The sequence below is a fragment of the Haliotis cracherodii genome, unplaced genomic scaffold (assembly GCF_022045235.1).
Source record: "Haliotis cracherodii isolate W230 unplaced genomic scaffold, xgHalCrac1.p SCAF_20, whole genome shotgun sequence".
NCBI classification, from domain to species: Eukaryota; Metazoa; Mollusca; class Gastropoda; order Lepetellida; family Haliotidae; genus Haliotis; species Haliotis cracherodii.
Genome location: NW_027266276.1, coordinates 8779038 through 8798419, shown reverse-complemented (window position 1 = coordinate 8798419; position 19382 = coordinate 8779038). Strand labels below are relative to the sequence as shown.

Here is a 19382-nt window from a genome sequence, read left to right as displayed (position 1 = left end):
AATACTGTTAAAAGCGGCGTGAGTGACTTAATCTGGACATGTTTTAACCAATCGCCTGTCACATTCTGAGACAAAGTCACGTTTCGTAAATGTAGATAACGCATGCAATTTGTTCATTTTGTTTTTAAAAGAGCTAAACATGTTTGGGGGAAATATATTTCATTTCGCCGTTAACAGGTTATTATTTTGTAAGAATAAATTATTGCGCATTGAGCGATTATCTCATTTAGCTATAGGCGTAGTATAGAGCTTTATCATGCCCTGACCTTGCAATGTTGTACATCGTATATTATTCAAGCTGTATCACAGTGGGAGTGATTATCTCCCTTACCCACAGTTCCTCTGCAATGTATCGTATGTTATTCAGGCAGCCATCGAGAAATGTTCCAGGGAGGAATTCTGGTCAAGCTTGCAATGCTCACCCAATCTTTTTCCCTTCACACTGCTATTGCAACTTATTCTTCAACACGATTAAATACCAGGCTTCAATAAAGTATGACTATAACAGACACTTCAACTCAACTCAAAATAAAATAAATGTAATGTTATGTTACGGTGCTGAAATGTGGGGAACATCGTACTGCCGAATAATAGAAACTGTTCATACTTTCTTCAATAAGCGATTTCTCAAACTCGCAAAGAACACCCCGAATAAAATGGTTTTATGAAAATGCGGTACAACACACAAACACACACACACAAAAACACACACACACACAAACACACACACACACACACACACACACACACACACACACACACACACACACACACACACACACACACACACACACACACACAGTCTGCAGAATGAAGTGGGTGTCTTGGACGATAAGGTGTCCTGACATGTGCCCCACTTTTGCTTTGAACACCCATTTTAATTGGATTTCTTATTTCAACACATTCGATCAATATATACGTCTATCTCGTGAGAGTTTCGATTTCACCGTTAGCCGCATACATATAAAATGACAAAAGGTCATAAATATAATTATGGAGCCGTTATGGTACTGTCTCTGACTAACATGTATTGTGGGATATTTAATTGCTAGAATGATGCATATGTGCCTCCTTAAAGAATGGCGTGGTATTGTCAGCCAAACGGGCAATGATGCAACATCTTTAATCTATCCATTGAAACTGATCGACATAACAATGTTCATTTTCTTTTGACACTCCAACAATGGACAAATTTAAAAAGTTGCTACAAACCAAAGAAAAAGGAGTTTTATTCAAGTGTTGAGACATGCCAAAGAGATAAAATCATGTGTATATTATATTTCAGCATGCAGTTAATATATTACAAAACGAATGATTGTTTTGGGTGTCGAAGACCTTACACTGAATAATTATTTCTCTCTGTGTATATGTGGATCTGCAATTATTTACAAAAGGCCTCTGGCCAATACGTACCAAAATTATATATTGATTGAACTTACCTTTTCAGCCTGTGGCAGTGTCGACCTGTTGGTAGATATATGTTGGCTGAAGTGTACGTGCTTGTGTATATATATATATATATATATATATATATATATATATATATATATATATATATATATATATATATATATATATGTCCGTCCATTATGCAAATAGGAAGTTAATTGTCACTATGATCACGACACGGGTGTAATTAAACTGGTGATAAATGATATAAATACCAAATGTGTTTATCCTATCAGAAATACGAGGCGTCCCGCACGGATAACACTGGCAACAGATGCCTGCTTGCATGCTTGCTCTCTCACTCTCTAACTCCCCTTCTCTATTCCTTCAAGTAAACACAGAGTTTGCACATCGCTTTAGTCTCCTTGGCACATTCCTGTGTACAAACTGTGTATGACGTCATTTTAAGCATCAAGTGCCTGCAGAATTACTTCGACCCTACTTTGGCTAAATGGGGCGGAGTACACCAGCTGAATTGATTTGAAAAACGCGCTTATCGTAGCCAGTAAACATTTTGCTTTACAGGGTTAAATATTAAAACATCATGCTGTGTATAGAGAATGAAGTACGCAGTCTGTATTCAATAACCATACGAGATTATGTAAACGTCACATCAGTGATCCGCCCCATGTATAATTTTACATTCTACTGGACACAATATAACACCTTCTTCGATATATTTCACTGTCACTCTATTACTGAAGCCACGTTGACTGTTAATGTAGTGAAAAGGTACATATCCAATTTAAGTTCATGTCACAGGCCAAGGTCACAGACAGCCCGTATAAGCAAAGGTGGACATTTCTGGGTGGAACTTGTTTGGACGGCAAATGTCAGGCTGCTTTTGAAAAAAATAAAGCCATTGCCAAGAGTTCTCCTGTTCACAAGACTTTGTAAAATCTTTCAAATTGGCAGGAGATGCTAGTGACGTTGGTGCTGGTGCAGTCCTGTTGCAGGATGATGTGATCAGTTCTGACTACAAACATTTTTTTGCATTTTTTGTAATCATTTCTCTTAATAATCATTTATAATGTTTATTATTATTTACTGTACTTTTTCCACAAATGGGGAGAGTGTTACATGGCAGTGTAGCTTATTGTTTAACAGTAATTGTAGCTGTGTTGCATTGTTTCTGTTGTTATTCGGTAAACGCTCATTGCGTTGTGTTTGGACGATGATCAGTCGTCATTAAATTACTATATTTAGATGCCAGTGTGTACACTTCCGGTCCTGTATACCGCAGACGGTGATAGTATGCAGTGGCGTAGCTACCACGTAGCACAAAAAGTGTCTTCACTTTTGAAATTGTTACAAAAATAAAATATAAAATATTTTTGTAAACAGTTCTTAGTGTGTTCTTCTTTCAGTTGTATTTAAAGATGCCTGGTCTTTTGTTAATTTACAGGTTACAGGTTGACCCATGACCTTTTGTTAATTTACAGGTTGCCCCGCCTGACAGTGTCAAAATTGTCGTTGATGAGTTGGTTCGATGTTCTTGTTTTGTTACGTTTCCTGTACCCTTTTCACGAACACCTAGAGATTTATTTAATTTTCAGAGCTATTTTGCCCCTTACGCCATATGGAATCTGTTTCGATGGGCACACTTGAGTGGCTATTCTCTTGCATTGACAATTTATATTTTCGAGAACCTTTGATATTTGATGTGTGGTGAGAATGCGAGATGATGGTCAAATATGAGGCCCAGGAATTTGGCCTCTTCTACTACCTTGAAAGGAGTACCATCTAAAATATATCTGGATCCTTATGCGGTGTGTATTTACGACAAAAATGAATGGAGAAAATTAGAAAATGTGAAGCCACCTCGTTCGCCCATTTTTTAATTATGTTAAGAGCTGTAGCTGTCGATCTATTGTATTCATCTTCTTACCATGACAAGAAATATTGAAATCGTCCACAAAAAGTGAACCATCAACGCTATTGTTTAATACTTTAATGAGACTATTAATTTTTAATGCTGAAAAGTGTGACGGATAGTATGCCACCTTGAGTGACGCCATGATCTTGACAGGAAAGAGCCCACTCGAAATTGTCTGTTGTATAAAAATTGAGATATGAACCGAGGTAATTTGCCCCTCAATCCAAATTCATGCAAATCTTTTAAAATACCATGCTTCCATGTTGAATCACATGCCTTCTCTAGATAGAAAAAGATTGATAGAGTATGTTGATTGTTGACAATGGAATTTTTAATAAATGATGCTAAATGCACCAAATTGTCAATGGTACTTCTGTTTTTTTCCGGACACCACACTGGATGTCACTCAGGAGATTATTGGTCTCCAAGTAGAACACTAATCGATTGTTGACCATGTGCGCCATGGTTTTACAAACACAGCTAGTTAATGATATTGTCTCCGGGCTTTTGAATAGAAAAAATAATATCATTATGCCACGAAGGAGGGAAATTGCCGGTTTTCCATATTTCATCAAATATACACTCTCTCAAAAAAGAAACGCAACACCAGTCTGAAAATGTTAGAAAGCCCCAAAAAGAAAAATGTTGATTGTAAAAACAGTTTTTTCTGATATGCACGGATACCATGTACACTGTTTATTAACGTAAGCGCCAAAACACATTAATTTTCGTGCACAAGGGCATTTTATTGTTACTCTTATCATAGTGAGCAAAATTTTCACGTGGCCCATGCCAAAAGCCTCATGCACGTGCAATTCATGGAAAGAGCAGTAGAAGTATGAGTTTATAAAAGCACGTGTTGATTAGCAATTCACTCTATCATTTTCACCGAAAGACAAGGTCGAATATGCCACGGTTGAGTGCTGCAGATCGAAATATCGCAATTTGTCGTATTGAGGCCGGACAAAGCTTTGAAACGTTGCCTGGCACCTCAATATTCATAAAACAACGATTCCCTACTTTGGAGCCAATACACCCAGTGTCATGCAACTGAAGATCGCCCCAGAAGTGGTAGGCCAAGTGTTACCACACCACCTCAGGATCGATTCATCCGGTTCACCCACCTACGTAATTGGCTAGCCACACCTACCGTCACTGCAACATAGGTGCCAGGTTTGAGAAGAGTGTCTGCACAAACAATTAGGAACCGTCTACGAGAGGCCGGTCTACGTGCAAGAAGACCACTTATTGGACCTGTTTTACGCCACGAACATCGACGCCAACGACTTAGGTGGTGCACCAACGTTCGGATATGGACCCTCAGAAACTGGAGGCGCGTCTGGTTTAGTGACGAATCACGTTTTCGCTTACAACGCCATGACGGAAGACAGCATGTCTATAGAAGAGGAAACTAACGTTTTGCCCCGAAATGTGTTCGGCAGGTCGACAGATTTGGTGGAGGGAGCGTCATGGTGTGGGGGGCCATGTCTTACAACCAAAGATCAGACTTGGTGATCATTTGTGGCAATTTGACAGCCCAGCGCTATATCAATGACGTTTTACAGCCTCAAGAGGGAGCTCTATCAACACGACAACGCCCAGCCGCACACTGTTCGTGCAACAGTGAATTTTCTCCAGAATTCTAACATCAACGTGTTACCATGGCCCTCCCGATCACCAGACATCAACCCAATCGAACATCTTTGGGATTATCTGGATCGACGAGTACGTGCACGTACACCGCCGCCCGAGACGTTGGATGCACTAGCCGTTGTACTGCAGGAGGAGTGGAGAGCAATCCCTCAGGAAAGAATCCGGCGTCTAATCCGTTCTGCTCCAAGGAGGTGCAATCCTGTGATCGCAGCTCGTGGCGCTCATATGAGGTACTGAGAAAGACGCCCCCTTGCGTCAAGTCAATCTTAGTGAGAGAACTGTCGAAGCCTGGACTTAAACTTGCATAACTGTACTGCAACCATGCCAAATTTCATGTTGTTGTCTTCAATAATAAATGTGTTATAATAACTTGAATATTGAGATAAACATCTTGAAAATATAGGGTTGCGTTTCTTTTTTGAGAGAGTGTATTAAGTATAGTTTCCAAACATGAATCGAGTAGTGTTTCAGGAGCTGAAGTGTGTGTGTGTGAGAGATAAAGTTGACTTTTTCCTTTTCCTGCTGTTTTCGAAACCTCTGAAATTGAGGATTATAGTTTGATAGTAGGTTTGCCAAAGTGTCACCAAGTTTGTTGGCAATTTCATAATTAGTAGTTAAAAGTGTATTACCATCTTTGAGATGGTGAACTCCAGATTTTGATCCTTTGACCTTAATCTTTTGAATCATATTCCACATCTTGGACATGGGTGTGCGGGAATTGATTTTGGAAACAAAGTACCTCCAGGATTGACGTTTATTTTGATAAAAGGAATGTCTCTCTTTGGAGACCGTGATCTTAATGTTGTTCAGGTTGTGGACAATCGGATGTCATAGGAAATATTTCTTGGCTTTCTTCCTATTTTCCCTAACTTGTTTACAATCATTTTCAAACTATGGTTTATGTATATGTGTATTTGCAGAGGACTTAGGAATGCTTTCGTCTCCAGTAGCATTTAATATATCCGAAAAAAGGTTTTATAGGATCAGGAACAATCCTGAAACTGTTAGGTTTTAGTTTTTCAGTACATAGTGTTTGGAATAAAGACCAATTGGCCTTTGTAAAGTTCCACCTTGTTGAATGTGGTTCATCAGACGGATTAATGGTTGTAAGTGTTGTTGGAAAATGGCAACTTCCACAAAGGTCATCATGGACCGACCGTTCGAATTCATTTAAAATATATGAATCTGTCAGTGAAAGATCTAGGGCAGAGAATGTGAAAAGGGGCAAGATAGGTATTAGAACCATCATTGAAGATGCATAAATCATTATCTGAGATAAAATCTTCAAGGACTTTTCCTTTTTTATTTGTACCAGTACATCCTAATAGGAGATTTTGACCGTTTAAATCGTGCATGATGATACAGGGCTTCGGGAGCTGATCGTACACAGTTTGTTGAGGAAGGTGGAAGATACAGTGAACATAATGTTAACACCATCTTCAAATATACACGGACAGCAACAGCTTGTAGAGTAGTGTTGAGTGGAACAGGGCTCTGGATTATGCCCTGTATTCACCAGGATAGAAGAACCTCCTGTAGCTTTATCACCGGGAGGGGAAAACGAGTGATAAGAACTGTAGTGATGGATATCAAATAGATCTGTATTCTTTAGATATGTTTGTTGGAGACAAAAAGCTGACGGTTAAAAATCTTGGATTAAAAGTTGTAGTTCATCAAAATTCTTCTTCAGACCTCTGCAATTCCATTGGATAATGTTTTGTGGCTTCACGGTGGTGCTTCTACAGGAGAAATGTCACAGGAAGGCCTTGTAGTACTCCCATTTGCTTCATGTGGAGATGGAGTTACCTCCATGTCAAGAGGACCAATGGAGTTATGGACCTCTACTGGGACTTCTAAAGGAGAGTGGCCTTTGGTGTCTGCAGCTGTTCTTTTTGCTGGTTTTGTTTCGTTAATTAAGTTCAACTGAGGTGTAAGGAGCCTGAGACTCAACATTTTTACAGTTTTTGGTTTAGGAGGAGTCACAGACGAAGGTGTCACATCTGGTCTTTGTAAGGAAGGGGTTTGCAGTGGCTGAACAGACATGAACCATGTCAGATCAGTCTGGCAGTCGAAAGAGGTAGTGGTGACAGGAGGACGAGAGTAGAGTTGGAAATGGCAGATCATGGTAGTTGCAGTAATACCTACAACCCTCTGTTTTGCTTCATGGTACGAGAGATTGTGTTCGATTTTGACTTTCATTATTTGTGATTCGCGTTGACACACAGAGCAGGATCTATTTTAGGCCATATGGTTCCCAACGCAGTTTGTACACTTCACATCTTTCTACAGTCAGTGGCCTCGTGCTTGTCCCTGCAGCCGTAACAAACAGCAGAGGCATGGCAGGATTTGAATCCATGTCCAAACGCTTGGCAGGTGTAGCACCTGAGTGGGTTAGGGATATACACCTCCAATCCAATGCTACAGTAACCGACATTGATCGATTGTGAAATTTTCAAAAGTGCAAAAGTCTCTTTAAATAGATAGGTGTTGATCTATACAGCCACACCAGCCTTTTAGAAAGTTAATCGTTTGACAACTGTGACAGATTGTTGGACAAGTTCTTTGACTATTTCATTCTCAGTCATGCCAGACAATTCCCTTGCATGAGTTAAGTGTCCTGTGTTCAGAGACAGCAACCTTGATATTTACAAACTCTTTCAATTTGAGAAGATTGAAGGATGTGTCCCTGCACATTCCACAAGGAGAGAACTGGATCAAAGCTTGGTGACATTTGTAACCTCTCCACAGATGTCAGTGATACCTTTGGAGATTGCAAACAGATTCATTTTTATGGGTTCTTTGTCACAAGTTTCGATAATAAAAAAAATGTTGCCAATGGTCAGATCGGTTGTTGATATTTTCGTCAGGTGAAATGACAGATTCTATATATCCTCATTTTGAATCATGGTGTTGGGTAGCCATCTTGAAAGGAAAATGATTCAGCACCCCTTTTCCCCCGGCCACCACGGAGTCTCTACAAGGACAGTCTTATACTGCAGTGGAATTCCAAGGTGCAAAGACCGGGGATAAAGGGGTGGTATACTCCAACAAATTTGACTCGGAAATCTAAAGTTATCTACCAAATCAAGAGTCAGGCTAGATCGGCCCATGACAATTAATTGGAGACGTACAGAATTCGGAGGTCAGAATCACCAGATTGGCACATGAGCCACCACCTCCTGGGCATAGGACTCTAAGCAAGTTTTATAGATTCATACATATATATTAGACATTTTGAATAGATTTACCAAATGTTTGTGCGATATATTTAATGCCCAGGGCATGACATGACATTATTGAGAGAGTCGGGCCCATTTTCCCGTCCGTCGGGGCAAAGTTAGGGTCGACTCCCTTCCTCTGCCGACACAGGGTCGAATCCCTTCCTCTGCCGACACAGGGTCGAAGCCCACGGCAAACAGGCTGCCCAATTCGGTCGCCTTTTCGACCAGCAATAGGGTGATGTGGACACATTCTTATCTTCCACCAGTCCTCACGGGGGCTTTTACCGGAAGAGGGCACGTGTTGAACTTTTCAGTGGTTGGGTAGGTTGTATATAAAGGGAAAATAGCGTGTTTACGTATCTCTCACACATTTCGCCTCTCACGTATTGTCATCACATTGGAACAATCTTTCATGAAGGGATCGCTCATCATCCCTGATTCCCTGCCTAGCCCATCTCGGAAGGTTGACCACTGTTGTCACTGGGTGAAGTATATATACATACTAGTATATATGTGATTAATTCTAACTTTTGCTGTCACCTCTGTTACTTTTGTATTTGATACTGACCACTGCCATCATATTATATATTGCCTTTGAATACTGTACTACGACTCTATTGTTCACTGTCATTGAAATTGCTGTGCAGTAATTTGTATTGATTAGCAAGCTTAGTGAACTTTGTAATACATTTGTTGAGTGTATACCACCTGTTGGCTCTTTGTTGGTTTCACACTATGTTCTTTTACGAACAGATTTCTCGGTTAAAATATTGTTTTAATTTGGGAATCCTCTCGTAACAAGACCTAGTAGTTACCTTACACCATTCTCTTATGAGTGTATAACCAAGGCTTGGCTAGATGGGGGGAAATGGGCACTGTGGACTTATATCTTGAGTATAAAGGTAAGGGACTTACAGAAGTTCTTCACTTCCATCAATAAAATGGTATTTGAGCTATGCTAGATAATCCTGAGAAAATTCGTTAATCACTGAATACTAGATAAATGGGGTTATGTTATTTTAATAGATTACCATCGTCGATAAGTTTAGCGCATTACACAAACAGTAAGTCAGTATACTGTTGACGGTTATAAATGGATGATGAGGGATGGCTTGGATTTAGAAAATGTGAATTTAGAAACATGTGAATGTGGGATAATCAGAATGCCGGTTTGCCACGATTCTGTTTCTCGAATGGACAGCACCACACCTGTGCTCGTGGGTTTTATCAAAGGGTTAAAAGTCAGAGGCCTGCATCATTTCCAGCTTCCTGACACTTAAAGCCGTAATATAACTGGAATATTGTTCAATGTGCTGATGAATCCAATTCACTTGACACTGAAACAAGTTCAAGCTGGTGATGTGCACGATTGTAGAATTTGGATATATCATCATGATGCATCATGTTTGAATTGTAGCTGTACGTGACGGGTGTGTAACATACACATGCACAAAGTACTTGACAGTATATACAATTCAGATGGTATTAATGTTTTTATTCAGTGAAAGAAACTGCATTTGTTGAGAGTCATTTTAGGGATAACTATGGCTTACTTATAATCAATGCAATAATTTTAAATTATTATCTCATCAGTTTGATGTGACTTGTTCATATCATTTTAGTCTCCTTGGCACACTCCTGTGTAGGAATCCAGGTTTTCGATTCGTGTGACAACAAGCTGAACGTGCCTGGCTACATGGAAATATTGGTTATATCCAGACTCACGATGGTTGCTAGCTGGCCCAATGAATATCATCTGAAATGGTTTGAAAAATAATCCTCATGAACAGACATTGAACATTTTCTTCACACAGTCAACCATGCATATATTATTACGTACAGATATTGAAGAACACTACCTGTAATTCCCAAAAATACGAGAATAATCGCCACAACAGTTGTTATTCCGCTTTCCATAAATACGTTGTCTGTTACTGCATTGTCCCGATGTAGCACAGCATAAGCCAATTACAACAGAGTAAAAAAAATAAAAATAGGAAGGCCAAGACAAACTGGTAACTTGAGAACATATGTTCATGGGATAATAACACGTGTGTTTTAATTAACAAACTAATGCGGTAATTCTAGCACACAAGTCAACACTGGTGCTTTAGTTATGTATCATAAAAAAAACAACGAAATTTCTTGAGGAGGGGCTTACCTGAACCGGATACTCGGCGAGATTTCTGAAACATGCTAATGGTTCGCCATCTTTAATGATGTTTGTTTGTCTCTCGATCGTCCATTTCAGCATGTTGTTGTATTCAAGTGTTGACAATCCTGAAAGGAACACGATATGAGATTATTCAGATAGTACTCTTAACTTATTAATACTTTTCTAAGACGCTGATGTACGATCATTTCACGATCATAAAGTTTTACAATGTCAAGAAAATAGGATATCTTCATATTGCAGAAAGGTTTGTATAGATTTGATCATGTTTCTATCTTCACCATAGATTAGATCCCGTTAAATATGATCGAAATATTCCTCGCCAGTAATACGGTACAATGAAAAGGATATCATAAACAGCAAGATATTTTTTGTATCCCTTTAGAAACATTTTTACCACAAACTTTAAGGCAATCCGGGCGATTTTACAACAGTACATGTTTACTATTCCTCCAAATTCGCTTATGTCATATTTGTATGTCATACCCTGTTATTTTCCATGAAATGTTAAGCTGCATCGTTACAAGCTACGAGGTCATAGTCTTATTCTCCGTTTATATGCCAAATGTAACTTATGATGACCATTTACCTGATGTGTATATTATCATCACATGTTCCAGCATGTATTGGCTGAGCTATATTTCCATCATGGCTAAAGTTTATGTGGCCCTAAAATCATAAATATAACGTGAGGCAAAGTAAACACAATTTATTGATAACAACTTCTTTATTTTCCCGTAAAGGCAACGTTTCGGTGTAGATCCTCATACCGTTGTCAGGCTTCAGGTCCTTATACCATTTTCCAGCAAGGATGAATAATGAGTGAGTGAATTGGGTTTAAAGCTGCTTTTAATAATAGTATTCCAGTAATATCGCGGCATGGCAGCTTAATGTGGGAGGAAAGCTCGAAGTGATGCAGGTCTCAGACGTTTACCTCTTCGATGAAACCTACGAGCACGGGTATGGTGCTGACAAACCTAGAAACATAATCTGGGCGAACCGGGATTCGAACCCACAATCATAGGTTTCTGGCATGCCCAAGGGTCGCAACTCTGCACAGCGAATCGCGGTGCCTTAGACGACTGGGCCACCCGTGCCCCCGGATGAATAATAAACATGGTACAGAATATATAATTTGTGGATGATAAACGATGAGAGCGATTAACATGAGTAGGTTACAAAATAACAGAATGTTAATCAACATGATAGACAGAGAAACACATGATACGGAAGCAAATAAGACAGGAAGACAATTAAATTCTCTTTTTTCATTTATCTCCATTACTGCGCTTTAGTATTAGCACATCAGTCTCGTTTCCTTTGTGTTTTCTTAGTAAATGTATTCTGGACACCTCATGATCAGGCCACCGGAAGTCGATAAATGACATTTTCGTTGATTTTGTACGCCCATTGATCACTTGATCGGACTGTTTACAGGCCGTCGTTTCGTGGTAGTAGTACTGATGTGAGGCGCAGGGCAACAAACACTTACTTTTCTATGCAAATACTCTTGTGCAGGGCATTCTTACCCTTATCGCGAATATCTGGTGTCATCATTGATTTTCACCACTATTTTTCCTTTTATGCCAAATGGAATCTGTTTCGCAAGATAATCGAGGCTTCTTGTTCTCTGGTGTTGACGTTTTATACTTATAACAGCTATTCATTTGATTGACAAGCTTAGCGCCCTCTACTCACACAATACTCTTACATGCAATGCAAACATGATCATAAACATAAACAATGTTTAGTTCCTACAGTTTTTTACCTTTCACAGGAAATGTAATTTTGCCCATCAAAAGATTACGATTCCCGAAGGATGACGCAAGCATATCCTTTGTCATGTTGACACCGAGCTCCTGGGCGAAGTCACTGTCGTAGTAGAGGGATGTCACGCTGAACTCATATCCTTTACTTGATAGGAAGCCTGTCAACTGGGGCCAACTGCATGCTTTCTCAACGTCAAGAACTGAAACATGTGCGGAAAACTCAAAATCCAAAATATAAATAAATCAATAGTCACACATCTGAAATGTTTTACCATCAGGTTGTATTTGGAAGACTTATATGTCCTGCAACCATGCGAAGTATATAATGGTCTTAGAAAGCCCTATTCACCATCTGAAAGTTGAATGAGAAGTCGAATTATAATTCACAGCTTCTTTTATTGAACTGTAGTCTGTCCAAGATGAGGTGTCATTAGGGAATAGCGGCTATCTTTGATTTTGCCTTCCTCTTGTGTGTATCAGCAAGAGGTTGCATGGGCAACAGCTGGTTGTCCAGATCAAGCTGCCCAGGCATACCCCCTGGAGAGGTAGCAGTGTCCAGTTCCGTGGGAATAAGGGTAACCTTAGCTTCAAGATTTCTCTGGAACCGGGCTCACCATTGCCCCACACTGATGGCACAACCAGGGAATCGGGTGTCTACCGGTGATAAGTCTAGCTTGATTGGTGTAGAATGTAACACCAAGGGCTTTGCTGTCAAGAACTCAATGCCTAAAATGATAAAACCTGGCAGGAGTGGAGAGACTTCTGACCCTCCGACTTGTCACGTCCGACGGGACTCATCAGGCTCTACGATCCTACCCTCTGTTCCACACAGAAGGCAAAGGACGAGGTCCAGTTCTACGACAAGCTCCAGACCGTCATCAAGAAGGTCACCATTCAAGAACAGCTGTTAATGCTTGGCGACTCTAATGAAAGAGATGGTACCTTGAATTCCGGTCCTGTTGTGAGGGACACTACAAATTGGCAAGATGGATATAATATACTTCTCATACTGTTCTCACAACCACTGCCTGTCTAGCACTTCTCCTTCTCCAGGCTAAGCCTCAGCACAAGGGAGTGGACTCTTTTACTGGTGCCCTGAATGATTATATGGTCACAGAGCCTCCACAGGGAGATGCCAAGCAAAGATGGGGCCATCTGAGAGACACCCTCCATGATGCTTCATTCTCAGCCTTTGGGAAGATGCAAGGTGGATTCAGGGTAGCATGCGTCACGCCGAAGACCCGGGTTTGATTCCCGACATGGGTACAATGTGTGAAGCCCATTTCTGGTGTCCCCCGCCGTGATATTGCTGGAATATTGCTAAAAGCGGCGTAAAACCATACTCACTCACTCACTCACTCAGGGTAGCATGACCAAACGGACAACATGAACTTCTCAAACAGCTGCAGGAAAAATACCTATAAACCTATCACTGATATGTCCCATTATACTGGAGGTACTCGAATTTCATGTAATGACCTCTTGCTGAGTTGGAGGTTTTACTTCTTAAAAGTAAGACCCAGTAGCAGGTCTTACTTTTGAAAGTAAGACTTATTACCGGGTTTTACTTTTGAAAGTAAGACCTCTTATCGGGTCTTACTGTTTTAAGTAAAACCTTGCCCTGATTTCGAAACAAACCAAGTTTTCAGTCAAAACCAGATTTACGACATTAGCAAATTACAGTATAGGTTGAAATCAGACTTAAGTGTTGAAAACATGTAGAAATTTAGTCAGAAAAAATTTGAGTAAGAATTCTCAAGTTTGTTTCGAGAAATCGGAGCCCGTTTCAGATACCTGATTTTCTTAATCCAACAACAAAAAATAAACCAATTTTTCAACAATTCTTTATTTCAGTTGAAATTAATAGTTAACGAATACTGCTTGTCTTTGCATTTACCACAGTTAACAGAAACTTTTGATTCTGGTTCAGAAGTTTGAGCGGTTGGTTCAGAATCAGCGTTTCTCTTTCTGTCGGGGACAACGCATAACAGGTCGGAAACTGATGCCTTTTGGTCATCTGAAGACCTCTTGTACACCCGAACGGCTTCACTGCTGTGACCTAAAATTCAATAAAATAAAGTATTAAACTGAAGAACCAAATTCAATCTATTACAACAGATTCCAAGCCTACAAAGTGCGAATGCATTGAAATAGTAGTTATACATACATGCTGCATAAATACATTCTCCAAACTGTACAGTTCAGTATTTAGAGTGGTAATATAGACAGTTTCTTCAGTGCTGTGAAGTAGAATGCATTAGTTTCCTCGCCTGCTGCCTTACTGCAGTAAAAGAAATAAACATCTTGGAATATTTTCGAATTTCCATCGACACTTACAACATAAGTACTAGGATAACATATGACTGCATTCATTCCTTTTTTCGACCGACGCTGATTAGTACATACAGTGTATATATAAACCATTTTACAAACGATTCATTGTTTACCATTTTTCAAAAAAAATCTTACCAAAGAAGCCTGTATTTTTTTTATAAAGGCGGTCATAACATCTCTCCAGGTTCCTTGAAACGAAACAAAAAGTCATCGTCACTCTCTGCTTCATCACTCTTTTCACCGGTTTTGGACTGGGTTATGAACAGTTCTCTGTCGCTGTCTGCCTCATCCATCGTGTCTCCGTCAAATGAATGTTCTAACAGGACACGTGATGCCGCGTAACGAAAATTCCGTGCAGCACGTGCGGCCGTGCGCGCTGTTTTAAAATTAGACAATGCTCCTCGATATACCAGCTGGGTACCACCCAGCGCGGTATAAACAATGCAGTGTTAGGACCGGCAGTACTTGGATAAAGGATACTGTTTTATTTGATCATTAAAATGTAATCTTTTCATTTGACGGTTCATATGTCAGATAAAGTACTCGTCCTCGGTCATGATTGGAAAAGTAAGGACCTCAGTGCTTCCTTCGCACTAGGTCCTTACTTTTCCAATCATGACCTCGGCCTCGTACTTTATCCTACACAGAAAGCAGAAGAAGCCAATCTATGTCACATTCATAGACCTCATAAAAACCTTGGACCTTGTGTGCCGAGATTGCTCCTTAGTATTTTGATGAAACAAATAAAACAAGAACCATGTAAAGTACGTAAATACTCCATCGTTTCTTTAAAATATATACCAAACGACCTTGTCATTTATGGTTAATTCCTTACAACCCACCAAGATGACCATTTAACATTACCAACCGGCATATGATGACGGTAGGTATACACTCCGACTGTAAACATACGTTGATTTATAAATAATAACAATTAAACTGAATTATTAAGTCAACTTACCAAGAATAATTCGTGGATTCCCGAGTTCCTGTTCAACAAAATACAATTGATTTAAACAAATAACTGAGACACTCCTTTTGCTAAATGTTTTGCACATTCTTGCGAATAGTTTGCTTATCCATTTTACAAACCATTAATGAAATCATTTTACAAAACCTGTTCAGGTGTTCTTGTGGTGAGTGAGTGTGTGAGTTGAGAGAAAATCCAGAAGGTGATGCGAAAATTAAAACATATGTTGTTGCGACCATATATTTATGGTAATATATAGACGATGGAATTGTAGTGTATTGGGTGATCGATGTTGTGCTTTGGATAATGACTTGTTCGCAATGAATGTACAACCTTAAATGAAAAAAGGACATCGATGTCAGATAGATCTTTCACTGTCTCCTGAATGTCCAGTATATCTGCTGTCTCATTCTTCCCTTCCTTAGGGGGCAGGAAGATGTCCACTTGGTATAGAAGGGCGTCTTTACCCTCATCAGCGCTGAGAACCGACCAGGGAAGACACGACAGGGTGATGACGAGCAGCAGCATTGTTGCAAATCCTTATGTACAGGCAAAAAAGAGGCTTCGTGAGGCACGTATTTAAGCTCTGTTGAAAATTAAACATCTCTTAGTTGACAATTGCCACAATTCTACTAAGATACTTCACTATCAGACTGACGTCATTGCGCTGTTCCAATAACCTCCCCTTTGAGGTGAGCTATCTTTGTTTACGTCATTCTTTCATTACTGTCAACCATTTACAACAATTTTCGGAGAGACAGTTCTTTAAACTTGTTGAACATTCAGTAATATTACCTGGGGGGAAATAACTACAAGATGATGTCAACCATATTTCATGCTACAGGGTTATTGCATACATATTCAAACCACATTAATATTGGCCATATCACAGCAGTCCTAAACATATTGTCAGAGGCGAGCCTTGGTGCTCTAGGTGCCTGGTGTCTCTGGACGAAAGAATGAGCAATTCTTTCATAACCAGGCCACGCGTGCATCATTTACTCAGCGTACGGCATTTAGCAATATCCTGCACTCAAACACTTCCTCCACCCATTCGTCACCACTCGCCCCTTTTCTGTAACCTGCAAGAAGACTCGTCCCCCTATCGATGAATATTATGTGCGAAAATTCGACAAAACAATCAGAATGCGCGTGTGATTTCAAGTTCTTTGTCAAAGAATCCCTCAGAAATAATTTTGATTTTACACATGTCTTGCATCTAAAAATTTACCCAACACACAGTTAAATGTGTTTAATCATACTGTATAATTCCGGATGTCCAGATGTGCTTTAAATTTCATCTGAAATATATATAATATATGGGGAAATATTTGTGAACCATAACGCAATGCGTTGACAATTGTTTTAGGTATGCCCGTTGGCGCTAAGACGGAACCCGGTCGCAAAAATGGCCATGAGAGGGGCACGAGTCGCTATTCGGCTTGTCCCGGAATAACACGAGTTGGTCACGAATGTTCCTCCACCTTGTTCGTTCCACGACGCCATGTCACGCGCCTGGCGTTGATTCACCTCGGTTGTGGTGTCATGCAGTGCAACCAACTCGGTAAGCACAACTGTTTCATGGCTTGCAGTTGCTGCTGTCTGCTAACATAACTGGTGGAAACAAGTTGCAACTCGTACGACAGAAACACTTCAAATCACAATAACCAGCGACACCAAACCCTGCTTATGTTTACATGTGTAAGTTCAGGCCCTCAATACACCTGTGGAATGTTTTAGTCACGTGATTAAATTGTAGCAAATTAATATAAGCAATTTAAAACCTACTTGTTTGGCTTGGGATTGTGGATAACCACAATTAAACGGATAATGAAAAGTAATGATCTATTTAGATAATAAACCACTCATCTTAGTGGTGTTGTATAATGTTCAAACGTAGATATCTGTCTTAACGTAAGGGTGCAGGTAATCAGGTGGAAGATTTAGATCACGGCGAAATGCATGTTATCGATATGGGAACTAAACCTTTCCTATTAATCATGTTATCTCAGGGGTAACGTCACAAAATTTTGTAAAGCTTTAGTTGGCAACGAAATGCACGTTCTCACCGGCCAGGGGGCACGGGTGGCCCAGTCGTCTAAGGCGCCGCGATTCGCTGTGCAGAGTTGCGTCCCTTGGGCACGCCAGAAACCTGTGATTGTGGGTTCGAATCCCGGTTCGCCCCGATTATGTTTCTAGGTTTGTCAGCACCATACCCGTGCTCGTGGGTTTCACCGGAGTAATAAACGTCTGAGACCTGCATCACTTCGGGCTTTCCTCCCACATTAAGCTTACACGCCATGATCTAACTGTCATACTGTTAAAAGCGGCGTGAGTGACTTAATCTGGACATGTTTTAACCAATCGCCTGTCACATTCTGAGACAAAGTCACGTTTCGTAAATGTAGATAACGCATGCAATTTGTTCATTTTGTTTTTAAAAGAGCTAAACATGTTTGGGGGAAATATATTTCATTTCGCCGTTAACAGGTTATTATTTTGTAAGAATAAATTATTGCGCATTGAGCGATTATCTCATTTAGCTATAGGCGTAGTATAGAGCTTTATCATGCCCTGACCTTGCAATGTTGTACATCGTATATTATTCAAGCTGTATCACAGTGGGAGTGATTATCTCCCTTACCCACAGTTCCTCTGCAATGTATCGTATGTTATTCAGGCAGCCATCGAGAAATGTTCCAGGGAGGAATTCTGGTCAAGCTTGCAATGCTCACCCAATCTTTTTCCCTTCACACTGCTATTGCAACTTATTCTTCAACACGATTAAATACCAGGCTTCAATAAAGTATGACTATAACAGACACTTCAACTCAACTCAAAATAAAATAAATGTAATGTTATGTTACGGCGCTGAAATGTGCGGAACATCGTACTGCCGAATAATAGAAACTGTTCATACTTTCTTCAATAAGCGATTTCTCAAACTCGCAAAGAACACCCCGAATAAAATGGTTTTATGAAAATGCGGTACAACACACACACACACACACACACACACACACACACACACACACACACACACACACACACACACACAGTCTGCAGAATGAAGTGGGTGTCTTGGACGATAAGGTGTCCTGACATGTGCCCCACTTTTGCTTTGAACACCCATTTTAATTGGATTTCTTATTTCAACACATTCGATCAATATATACGTCTATCTCGTGAGAGTTTCGATTTCACCGCATACATATAAAATGACAAAAGGTCATAAATATAATTATGGAGCCGTTATGGTACTGTCTCTGACTAACATGTATTGTGGGATATTTAATTGCTAGAATGATGCATATGTGCCTCCTTAAAGAATGGCGTGGTATTGTCAGCCAAACGGGCAATGATGCAACATCTTTAATCTATCCATTGAAACTGATCGACATAACAATGTTCATTTTCTTTTGACACTCCAACAATGGACAAATTTAAAAAGTTGCTACAAACCAAAGAAAAAGAAGTTTTATTCAAGTGTTGAGACATGCCGAAGAGATAAATTCATGTGTATATTATATCACAGCATGCAGTTAATATATTACAAAACATATGATTGTTTTGGGTGTCGAAGACCTTACACTGAATAAATATTTCTCTCTGTGTATATGTGGATCTGCAATTATTTACAAAAGGCCTCTGGCCAATACGTACCAAAATTATATATTGATTGAACTTACCTTTTCAGCCTGTGGCAGTGTCGACCTGTTGGTAGATATATGTTGGCTGAAGTGTATATATATATATGTCCGTCCATTATGCAAATAAGAAGTTAATTGTCACTATGATCACGACACGGGTGTAATTAAACTGGTGATAAATGATATAAATACCAAATCTGTTTATCCTATCAGAAATACGAGGCGTCCCGCACGGATAACACTGGCAACAGATGCCTGCTTGCATGCTTGCTCTCTCACTCTCTAAC

At 39.9% G+C, this 19382-nt stretch overlaps 1 protein-coding gene across 1 annotated transcript; it reads right to left on the bottom strand.

The window, feature by feature from the left end:
• Positions 1–9817: 9817 nt before the first annotated feature.
• LOC139470173 (uncharacterized) lies at positions 9818–15973 on the bottom strand. Its single transcript, XM_071252475.1, has 5 exons — positions 15779–15973; positions 15437–15464; positions 12141–12341; positions 10361–10479; positions 9818–9955 (listed from the first exon to the last, which is right to left on the bottom strand). Exons 1-5 carry the CDS (start codon positions 15971–15973, stop codon positions 9818–9820), a joined length of 681 nt encoding a protein of 226 aa, XP_071108576.1.
• Positions 15974–19382: the final 3409 nt, after the last annotated feature.

Excerpts from the sequence above, each read along its gene's own strand:
- LOC139470173 (XM_071252475.1), bottom strand. The coding sequence starts at position 15,973 with ATGCTGCTGCTCGTCATCACCCTGTCGTGTCTTCCCTGGTCGGTTCTC. Across the intron at positions 15,465-15,778 it reads ATGTCCTTTTTTCATTTAAG|GAACTCGGGAATCCACGAAT; the intron begins GTTGTACATTCA and ends TTTGTTGAACAG. Across the intron at positions 12,342-15,436 it reads GAATCCACGAATTATTCTTG|TTCTTGACGTTGAGAAAGCA; the intron begins GTAAGTTGACTT and ends CACATGTTTCAG.